Below are 11471 nucleotides of genomic sequence, written 5' to 3'. Positions count from 1 at the left end.
ATTCAGGACAGCTATAGATAAGGACTGGTATGGTCCTTGCACGAGTGTCTTACACTGGAGTAGGGTAAATTAGATCATAAGACCATAAATCAAATCAAATCAAATTCAAGTTTAATTATCATTCAACCATACTTCGATACAGCTGAATGAATCTGGGGCCAAGAGCAAAACATGCACTGTACATTCAAAACAGCAAGCAAAAAACATAGTAATGCAAAAACATATATGTATAGCCAACTCAATGAACAACATGTCCTGCAAATTGTAGGTACAGTTCCTGGCAGTGTGCAGGCGCACACGTTCCACCCCATCATCCACTGATTGAACAATGGAGGATAACACTGACAGGAGAGGCCAGCTCCCAGCCAAGCACGGGCACCATGCCACACTGCCCATGGTGTCTCCTCTCCTAGACTGCAGCTGCAGGGAAGCCCATGGCTTGAGACCTCGTCCTTGCTTCTACTGAGGCCATACAGCCCCTCTGCCGTCTGTCACAATGTCCAAGAGGGTCTTACAATCACAAGAGAAATGTCCAAGAAGTTGCCGACGGTTATTCTGCACGTGCCAACTCCCATGCCCTTGATGCTTTCCTGTAGCAGGCAGCAACAGGGTGCAGCTGTCCTGACACCCAGTCCAGCTCCTCGGCCAATGAGTAGCTCACTGCTGGGGTAGAGCTGCAGTACCTGAGGTCCTTGGAGTCCAGCATTATTTTGCTATTGTCTTGATATTTAACAAAGAAATAAACCCCCTTTGTTTGTTCCCCAAATGGCCATTATGTTCGAATGTGCTGCCATCCCTATCCTACCGGCCACCTTCCCTATACTCCTCTGGCTGGTTCTGATCCCACCTCTCCTCACTGTGTTCCCACTCTCACCTCCTTTTCCTATCACTACCGTGTTCCTCCAGCAGCTCCTCTCCACATTCACACTGGCCCAACCCAGCTTACTGCTTCTCATTGTCTCTTCTCTATCTTCCAGCTCCATCTCCCTCCCCTAGCCTGTCATCTTATACCCTCCTCAGTCCATCAATCACCACTTGCTCCTCTCTTTACATTGGCCTCCTGAGTATCAGTCTGGAAAGGGTCCTGACTGTGTGGAAAACACCATGTGTGGTCGCAGTACTCAAGAAGGGCCAACCAAAAGTCTTGAATGACTACCGTCCAGTGGCCCTCGACCTCACATATCATGAAAATTCTAGAGAGGCAGGTCCTGGCTCACCTCTAACCCGGTCAGATCAGCCTTCGATCCCCTGCAGTTTGTCTACCAGGAGCACATTGGAGTTGATGATGCTGTCATCTAGCTGCTGACAGAACCTACCTCCCTCTGGATAAGCAGGACAGCACTGTGACCATCATGGTTTTTGACGTTTTTAGTGCCTTCAATACCATACAGCCCTCATTAAACATAGAAACATAAATCTACAGCACATTACAGGCCCTTCATCCCACAATGTTGTGCCTACTCTAAAAACCACCTAGAATTTTCCTCCTGCAAAACCCTCTAATTTTCTAAGCTCCATGTACCAATCTAAGAAGTTCTTAAAAGACGCTATTGTATCCACCTCAACCACCATTGTTGGCAGTGAATTCCACATACCCATCATTCTCTGTGTGAAAAACTTACCCCTGATATCTCCCTTTTGGTGAGGAGCTGCAAGTACCCGGGGGTGCACCTGGACAAAGGACTTGAGTGGTGCACCAACACAGAAGGGCCAGAGTCGCCTCCTACCTCCTGAGAAGATCGAGGTCCTCTGGAGTGTGCAGGCCTCTCCTTCACATGTTCTGCCAGTCTGTTGTTGCCAGTACAATCTTCTATGCGGTGGTGTGCTGGGGCAATGGCATCAACATGGGTGTGCCAACAGGCTCAATAAGCTGATTAGAAAGGCTGGCTCTGTTATAGCAGGCAAACTAGACGCACTGGAGACTGTGGTAGAATAAAGGACACCAGAAACTCCTGGCAATTATTGACAATATTTCTCACCTCTGCTTGCCACCTTGGCTAAACAGAGGATCACTTATAGACTAAGACAACTGTACTGCTCCAAAGAGCACTATATGATGTTGTTCTTACCCTCGGCCATTAGGCTCTGTGATGAGTCAACCTATACCTGGGGAAGTGACCTAGTAACCTTTGACTTGTAAAACCTGTACCTCTTAATTCTAAGGTAACTTATTTTACTCTTTCCTACTTCTCTTCTAATATTTGTATACCTGTGCATTTGTAATGCTACTATGACACTTTGGGATCAATAAAGTATCTATCTATGTTCATACAACATCCATGGTCAACGCTGACCAGCAGTGGGTCCAACAATTCAGGGTATCAACGTTTACAGAGAGAAGGCAGGAAAATGGGCTTGAGGGGTATAATAAATCAGGCATGATGGGATGCTGGAACAGACTCAATGGGCCGAATGGCCAAATAGAGATCCTATTGTCTTATGGTCTCCCATATCTGCTGAGTTTGATACAGTGTGAAAGAAAGCTTCATATTTAAGGACAGGACAGGTCAGGGCAGCATAGTGATTAGCACGACATTTTACAGTGCCAGAGCGACACACACAAAATGCTGAAGGAGCTGAACAAGCCAGGCAGCATCGATGGGAAAGAGCTGCTTACACGGCCAGCGACTACTGTTCAGTCGCCACCGCTGCCTGTGAGGAGTTTGTACATTCTCCCTGTGATGTACAGGTTTCCTCCCACCGTCCAAAGATGTGTTGGTCGGTAGGTAACTTGGTCATTGTAAAATTAAATTAAATTAAATTGGGGGATTGGCTCGAAGGGCGGGAGGGGTCTGTTCTGAGCTGTATCTCAATAAATATATAAATAAATACACTGCAAAGAAGGGTTGTTTGAGCAGGAGTCAATGGACAGGAGGAGGGTGCGGCCAAACCCAATCCTGTGTCCAGTGTCTATGTATACAGACAGTAACTGGTCACCCCGAGGAGGAAGTGAAGCTTCTATCGAGGAATTTATCTCTCAGTTTTCAGAGAGGCAGAAACTGATCGGCTCCGAGTCAAAGGTCCCTGTGGAACATGCAATCAGCTTTTATGACTGATGGTAGAGCCATGACTCGTTGGAAGGAGCCAGAATAAACTCTGAGCTCACAAAGCAAAGGTTGCAGTAGTAATGAGATTGGCGCCTACACCCAGACTCGTCAGACACAGTGAGAGATCGGCTTTCGAAACAGTGGCTCGGGGTGTGAGCCTCAGTGCCCGGTGGTCCAAATGGACTCGTTCCTCATGCTCCGTGGGTTCCACCTCTCGGCACTGCTGCTGCTCACAGCCCCTCTGCTGAAAGTTGTTTCTTTACAACAGTGCACTGCACACAGAGGTAAGCTCCACTCTCCCATTTGCGTGGGCATGCTTTACTTACAAGCAAAAATGCTGGAAACACTCAGCGGTTCAGGGGGAGTCTCTGGTGAGAGAGAGTTGGAGACCGAGAGCAAGAACGGGGCACAGAATGGAGGGAGAGAGAGAGAGTGAGGCAGAGAGAGACACAGATGGAGGAAGAAAGAGGGACAGAGAGAAAGAGTGAGTGAGGTGGAGAAAGATGGAGAATGGGAGAGAGGGAGAAAGTGAGAGTGTGAGAAATAATAGTGTGAGTGAGTGAGAGAGAGTGAATGAAAGAGAGAAAGAGAGAGAGGGTGAAAGGCAGTGTCAGAGAGGGATGGAGCATGAGAGAGAGGGGGGAGAGAGAGGGGGAAGAGAGAGAAACAGACAGAAACAGAGAGAGAGAGAGACAATCAGAAAGAGAGAGGGATTGAGGGTGGGGGGGGGAGGAGACAGACAGAAACAGAGAGAGAGAGAAAGAAAGGGAGAGATCGAGAGAGAGGGAGCATTCTGTTTCCAGGAGCCTCCATCAGGACTGAAAATGAGGGAGAAAGGTCTTGGTCCTACTGTTTTATGTGGGTAATTTCTGCGATTGGGGACAATAATGGGAAAGTGAAGCTAATGTCAGATTAAGCTGATTTTCCTCTGTATTGTGTTACTGATAATGTGTGGTGCGTGGAACATTGTATTGTGAAGCCTCCTGAGCAGCGAGCACATAGCAGACAGAAAATAGAAAGGGACCATCGATGGCAGTGAAAGTGGCCAGTTCTCCGGTAAAGAGGAGGGAAGGGGTACATCATGTTTGCCTTTATTAAGGCAAAGCGCTGCGTCCATGAACCAGGAAGTTATCTAACAGCTTCATAAAACCCTGTTTAATGGAATAAGAATTGGTTTATGATAGTCACATGTACGGAGATACAATAAAAAATCTTGTCTTGCACACTGTTCATACTGATCTACAGTGCATAGAGGAAATAACAACCGAATGCAGAATAAAGATAGAAGGTAGAACAATAGAGCACAGTACAGGCCCTTCTGCAGTGCTGAACCTCTAAAATCTATCTAACCCCTTGCTTCTCCATAGCACTCTGCCTGTCACATCCATGTTCCTATCTAATAGTTTCTTAAATGTCTCTAATGTAACTCAACCACCACCCTTGGCAACCATTTCATTTTGGCTGATCCATTTTCCCCCTCAGCCCCAGTCTCCTGCTTTCTCCCTGTATTCCTTCATGACCTGACCAATCAAGAATCTATCAATCTCGGCCTAATACAGATGTAAAGGCCTGGCCTCCACAGCTGACAGTGGCAATGAATTCCACAGATTCATAATCTCATCTCTGTTCTTAAAGTTCTTTACTTTTTCCATTGAGAGTAGGGGAGATTCAAACAAGAGGACATGAGTTGAGAGTTAAGGGACAAAAGTTTAGGGGTAACATGATGGGGAACTTCTTTACTCAGAGAGTTGTAGCTGTGTGGAACAAGCTTCCAGCAGAAGTGGTAGAGCCAGGTTAGATTTTGTCATTTAAAAAAAATTGGATAGGTATATGGACAGGAAAGGAATGGAGGGATATGGGCTGAGTGCAGGTTGGTGGAACTAGGTGAGAGTAAGCGTTCGGCACGGACTAGAAACACCGAGATGGGCTGTTTCCGTGCTGTAATTGTTATATGGTAAAGGACAAACTGTGTTCTGAGGCTGTGGCCTCTGGTCTCCCTCCAGAGGACACATCCTCTCCACATCCACTCTGTCGACAACTTTCAACATTTGATTGTTTCAAATAAGTCATCCCTCATTCTTCTACATTCCAGTGAATACAGGTTCAGAGCCGGCAAATGCACTTCATATGACAAGCCATTCAATCCTGGAATCATTTTTATGAGCCTCCTTTGACCCCTCTCCAGTGTCAGCACATCCTTTCAAAGATAAGAGACTCAATACCCTGTGAGGCCTCATCAGTGCTTATTAAGGCCTCAGCATTGCATCCTTACTTTTGTATTCTTGTCTTTTTGAAATGAATGCTAACATCCCATTTGCCTTCCTCACCATTGAATCAACTTGCAAATTAAACTTTAGGGAATCCTGAACAAGGACTCCTAAGTCCCTTTGCATCTCAGATTTTTGAATTTTATCTCCATTTAGAATTTGAGAATTCCCGGGTGCTGGAGGTCCTTAATAATGGACACGGTCTTTCTGAGACACCACTCCTCAAAGGTGTTCTCGGTACTTTGTAGGTTAGTATACAAGATGGTGCCGACTAAATTTACAACCCTCTGCAGCTTCTTTTGGTCCTGTGAAGTAGCCCCCCCTCCCCCCCCCCGCTCCATACCAGACAGTGATGCAGCCTGTCAGAATGCTCTCCACGGTACATCTATAAAAGTTTTTGAGTGTATTTGTTGACATGCCAAATCTCTTTAAACTCCTAATAAAGTATAGCTGCTGTCTTGCCTTCTTTAGAACTATATTGATATGTTAGGACCAGGTTAGATCCTCAGAGATCTTGAAATTGAAGAGATCTTGAACTTGAAACTGTTCACTCTCTCCACTTCTGATCCCTCTGTGAGGATTGGTATGTGTTCCTTCGTCTTACCCTTCCTGAAGTCCACAATCAACTCTTTCGTCTTACTGACGTTGAGTGCCAGGTTGTTGCTGTGACACCGCTCCACTAGTTGTCATATCTCACTCCTGTACGCCCTCTCATCATCACCTGAGATTCTACCAGCAATGTTTGTATCATCAGCAAATTTATAGATGGTATTTGAGCTATGCCTAGCCACACAGTCATGTGTATAGAGAGTAGAGCAGTGGGTTAAGCACACACCCCTGAGGTGCGCCAGTGTAGATTGTCAATGAGGAGGATATGTTATCACCAGTCTACACAGATTGTGGTCTTCCGGTTAGGAAATCAAGGATCCAATTGCAGAGGGAAGTTCAGAGGCCCAGGTTCTGCAATTTGTCAATGAGGATTGTGGGAATGATGGTATTAAATGCTGAGCTATAGTCAATGAACAGCATCCTGAGGTAGGTGCTTGTATTGTCCAGGTGGTCTAAAGCCGTGTGGAGAGCCATTGAGATTGCATCTGCCGTTGACCTATTGTGGCAACAGGCAAATTGCGGTGGGTCCAGGTTCTTGCTGAGGCAGGAGTTCAGTCTAGTCTGGCCAACCTCTTAAAGCATTTCATCACTGTAGCTGTGAGTGCTACTGAGTGATAGTCATTAAGGCCGCTCATATTATTCTCCTCAGGCACTCGTATAATTGTTCCCTTTTTGAAGCAGGTGGGAACTTCCGCCCTTCACAGTGAGAGATTGAAAATGCCCTTGAATACTCCCACCAGTTGGTTGGCACAGGTTTTCAGAGCCTTACCAGGTACTCCGTCTGGACCCTGTGCCTTGCGAGGGTTCACTCTCTTTAAAGAACCTAACATCAGACTCTGAGACAGAGATCACAGGGTCATCAGGTGCAGCAGGGATCTTCACAGCTGTAGTTGTGTTCTCCCTTTCAAAGTGTGCATAGAAGGCATTGTAATTCGGAGCAAGGAGGCTGCGAGTGAACTGCTGATTTTTCAGAGCGAAGGGAGGTTTTTTTTGCTAATCGGGTTAAAGAGGGGCAAGACTGCGCAGGCGCGTGACGTCTGCCAGTTGAGCATGAAAGGTTTAAAAAGAAGACTGCCGTATCCAGCGGGCAGCAGAGTGAGAGGCAGCAGAGTGATAGGGCTTTGGCTCAACGGGCTTAGGCAGTAACGAGACGAGGTGAGATAGGAAGTATGTGTGTGAGGCCTGTTTTCTGTGCTCGGTGTCAGATGTGGGGGGTCCTGGAGTCTCCCAGCCTCCCAGCCTCCCAGACAGCCATATCTGCTCCGAGTGTGTCGAGCTGCAGCTCCTGAGGGACCGAGTTAGGGAACTGGAGATGCAGCTCGATGACCTTCGCCTGGTCAGGGAGAGTGAGGAGGTGATAGAGAGGAGTTACAGGCAGGTGGTCACTCCGGGGCCATGGGAGGCAGACAAGTGGGTCACGGTCAGGAGGGGGAAAGAGACAGACAGACATACTTTATTGATCCCAAGGGAAATTAGGTAAGGGGAAGAGTCAGGTACTAGAGAATACCCCTGTGGCTGAACTCCTTGACAATAAGTACTCCTGTTTGAGTACTGTTGGGGGTGGGGTGGACAACCTAACTGGGGAAGCAACAGTGGCCGTGCCTCTGGCACAGAGTCTGGCCCTGTGGCTCAGAAAGGAAGAGGAAGCAGTAGTGATAGGGGACTCTATAGTTAGAGGGGTCAGACAGGCTATTCTGTGAATGCAGGAAAGAAACTTGGATGGTAGTTTGTCTCCCAGGTGCCAGGGTCCAGGATGTTTCTGATCGCATCCAAGATATCCTGCAGTAGGAGGGAGAACAGCCAGAGGTCGTGCTACATATTGGTACCAATGACACAGGTAGGAAAAGGGAAGAGGTCCTGAAAAAAGACTACAGGGAGTTAGGAAAGAAGTTGAGAAGCAGGACCACAAAGGTAGTCATCTCAGGATTACTGCCTGAGCCACGCGACAGTGAGAATAGGAATAGAATGAGGTGGAGGATAAATGCGTGGCTGAGGGATTGGAGCAGGGGCAGGGATTCAGATTTCTGGATCATTGGGACATCTTTTGGGGCAGGTGTGACCTGTACAAAAAGGACAGGTTGCACTTGAATCCCAGGGGGACCAATATCCTGGCGGGGAGGTTTGCTAAGGCTACTGGGGAGAGTTTTGTGGTAAACTATGTACACCTTTCTGGACACGCCCCTCTGCTGACTGCTCCTGTGGAGCCTCCCACAGACCCCTGTATAAAGGCGATTGGGGCACTGCTCCTCCCTCAGTCTCCGAGATGCCGTACTCCTTTTTTGCTGTTAATAAAAGCCTATCGTTCACTTCCAGTCTCCGAGAGTTATTGATGGTGCATCAAGTTTAAACCAGAATTGTTGTGTGGTGAGAACCAAACTGAAGAGACTGGGGAAGAGGAGGATAGCTCACAAATAGAGAAAGCTTGTAGACAGTGTGAGAGGGAGGATAGGCAGGTGATAGAGAAGGGACACGCTCAGACTGAAGGCTTGAGATGTGTCTATTTTAATGCAAGGAGTGTTGTGAACAAAATGGATGAGCTTAGAGTGTGGATCAGTACTTGGAGATATGAGATGGTGGCCATTACAGAGACTTGGATGGCTCAGGGACAGGAATGGTTACTTCAAGTGCCGGGTTTTAGATGTTTCAGAAAGGACAGGGAGGGAGGCAAAAGAGGTGGGGGCATAGAGATGGTGATACGGCTGCAGAAAAAGTGGATGCCATGGAGATATTGTCTATGGGGTCTCTGTGGGTGGAGGGTAGGAACAGGATGGGGTCAATAACATTACTGGCTGTTTTTTATAGGCCGCCCAATAGTAACAGGGATATCGAGGAGCAGATAGGGAAACAGATCCTGGAAAGGTGTAATAATAACAGAGTTATTGTGATGGGAGATTTTAATTTCCCAGATATCGATTGGATCTCCCTAGATCAAGGGGTTTAAATGGGGTGGAGCTTGTTAGATGTGTTCAGGAAGGCTTCTTGACATAATATGTAGATAAGCCTACAAGAGGAGAGGCAGTACTTGATTTGGTATTGGGAAATGAACCTGGTCAGGTGTCAGATCTCTCAGTGGGAGAGCATTTTGGAGATAGTGATCATAATTCTATCTCCTTTACAATAGCATTGAAGAGAGATAGGAACAGACAAGTTAGAAAAGTGTTTAATTGGAGGAGGGGAATTATGAGGCTATCAGGCAGGAAATTGAAGGCTTAAATTGGAAACAGATATTCTCAGAGAAAAGTACGGAAGAAATATGACAAATATTCAGGGGATATTTGTGTAGAGCTCTGTATAGGTACGTTCCAATGAGACAGGGAAGTTATGGTAGGGTACAGGAACCATGGTGTACAAAGACTGTAATAAATCTAGTCACGAAGAAAAGAAAAGCTTACACAAGGTTCAGAGAGCTAGGTAATGTTAGAGATCGAGAAGATTATAAGGCTAATAGGAAGGAGCTTAAGAATGAAATTAGGAGAGCCAGAAGGGGCCACGATAAGGCCTTGGCGGGCAGGATTAAGGAAAACCCCAAGGCGTTCTACAAGCAGGTGAAGAGCAAGAGGATAAGACATGAAAGAATTGGACCTATCAAGTGTGACAGTGGGAAAGTATGTATGGAACCAGAGGAAATAGCAGAGGTACTTAATGAATACTTCAGTATTCACTATGGAAAAGGATCTTGGTGATTGTAGGGATAACTTGCAGCAGACTGAAAAGCTTGAGAATGTAGATATTAAGAAAGAGGATGTGCTGGAGCTTTTGGAAAGCATCAAGTTGGATAAGTTGCCGGGACCGGACAATATGTATCCCAGGCTACTGTGGGAGGCGAGGGAGGATGATCTTTGCGTCATCAATGGGGACGGGAGAGGTTCCAGAGGACTGGAGGGTTGTGGATGTTGTCCCCTTACTCAAGAAAGGGAGTAGAGATAGCTCAGGAAATTATAGACCAGTGAGTCTTACCTCAGTGGTTGGTAAGTTGATGGAGAAGATCCTGAGAGGCAGAATTTATGAACATTTGGAGGGGTATAATATGATTAGGAGTAGTCAACACGGCTTTGTCAAGGGCAGGTCGTGCCTTATGAGCCTGATAGAATTTTTTGAGGATGTGACTAAACACATTGATGAAGGTAGAGCAGTGGATGTAGTGTATATGGATTTCAGCAAGGCATTTGATAAGGTACCCCTTGCAAGGCTTATTGAGAAAGTAAGGAGGCATGGGATCCAAGGGGACATTGCTTTGTGGATCCAGAACTGGCTTACCTACAGAAGGCAAAGAGTGGTTGTTGACAGGTCATATTCTGCATAGAGGTCAGTGACCAGTGGTGTGCCTCAGGGATCTGTTCTGGGACCCTTACTCCCCGTGATTTTTATATATGACCTGAATGAGGAAGTGGAGGGATGGGTTAGTAAATTTGCTAATGAAACAAAGGTTGGGGGTGTTGTGGATAGTGTGGAGGGCTGTCAGAGGTTACAGCAAGACATTCATACGATACAAAACTGGGCTGAGAAGTGGCAGTAGGAGTTCAACCCAGATAAGTGTGAGGTGGTTCATTTTGATAGGTCAAACATGGTGGCAGAATATAGTATTAATGATAAGACTCTTGGCAGTGTGGAGGATCAGAGGGATCTTGGGGTCCGAGTCCATTGGACTCTCAAAGCAGCTGCGCAGGTTGACTCTGTGGTTGAGAAGGCGTATGGTGTATTGGCCTTCATCAATCGTGGAATTGAATTTAGGAGCCGAGAGGTAATGTTGCAGCTATATAGGACTCTGGTCAGACCCCACTTGGAGTATTATGTTCAATCCTGGTTGCCTCACTACAGGAAGGATGTGGAAGCCATAGGAAGGGTACAGAGGAGATTTACAAGGATTTTGCCTGAATTGGGGAGCATATCTTATGAGAATAGGTTGAGTGAACTCGGCCTTTTCTCCTTGGAGCAACGGAAGATGAGAGGTGACCTGATAGGGTTGTACAAGATGATGAAAGGTGTTGATCATGTGGATAGTCAGAGGCTTTTCTCCAGGGCTAAAAAGGTTGCCGCAAGAGGACACAGGTTTAAGGTGCTGGGGAGTAGGTACAGAGGAGATGTCAGGGTAAGTTTTTTATTCAGAGAGTAGTGAGTGCATGAAATGTGCTGCTGGCAACGGTGGTGGAGGTGGATACGATAGGGTCTTTGAAGAGGCTTTTAGATAGGTAATGGAGCTTAGTAAAATAGAGGGCTATGGGTGAGCCCAGTAATTTCTACGGTAGGGACGTGTTTGGCACAACTTTGTGGACCGAAGGGCCTGTATTGTGCTGTAGGTTTTCTATGTTTCTATGTTAACTTCAGGTAGGAGGTACAGAAGCCTGAAGGCACACACTCAGTGATTCCGGAACAGCTTCTTCCCCTCTGCCATTTGATTTCTGAATGGACATTGAACCCATGAACACTACCTCACTTTTAAAAACATTATTATTTCTCTTTTTGCACTATTTTGAATTCAGCTATGTAATATACTGTACATATATATACTTACTGTAATTGATTTATTTATTTTTATATATGATCATGT

General features: G+C 46.3%; 1 protein-coding gene across 1 annotated transcript in view; it reads left to right on the top strand.

Annotated features, from left to right (window-relative positions):
- The first annotated feature begins 3029 nt into the window (after positions 1-3029).
- Positions 3030-11471, top strand: part of cdhr5b (cadherin-related family member 5b) — a 177436-nt gene continuing 168994 nt past the window's right edge. Inside the window, exon 1 of the mRNA XM_059976391.1 lies at positions 3030-3331. Coding sequence (XP_059832374.1) covers positions 3226-3331 — 106 coding nt within the window. The 5' untranslated portion in view covers positions 3030-3225. The remainder of the gene's footprint in view (positions 3332-11471) is intronic.

The sequence above is a fragment of the Hypanus sabinus genome, chromosome 7, assembly GCF_030144855.1.
Source record: "Hypanus sabinus isolate sHypSab1 chromosome 7, sHypSab1.hap1, whole genome shotgun sequence".
NCBI lineage: Eukaryota > Metazoa > Chordata > Chondrichthyes > Myliobatiformes > Dasyatidae > Hypanus > Hypanus sabinus.
The sequence above is the reverse complement of the archived record's forward strand: the minus strand, read 5'-3'. Positions and strand labels throughout refer to the sequence as shown.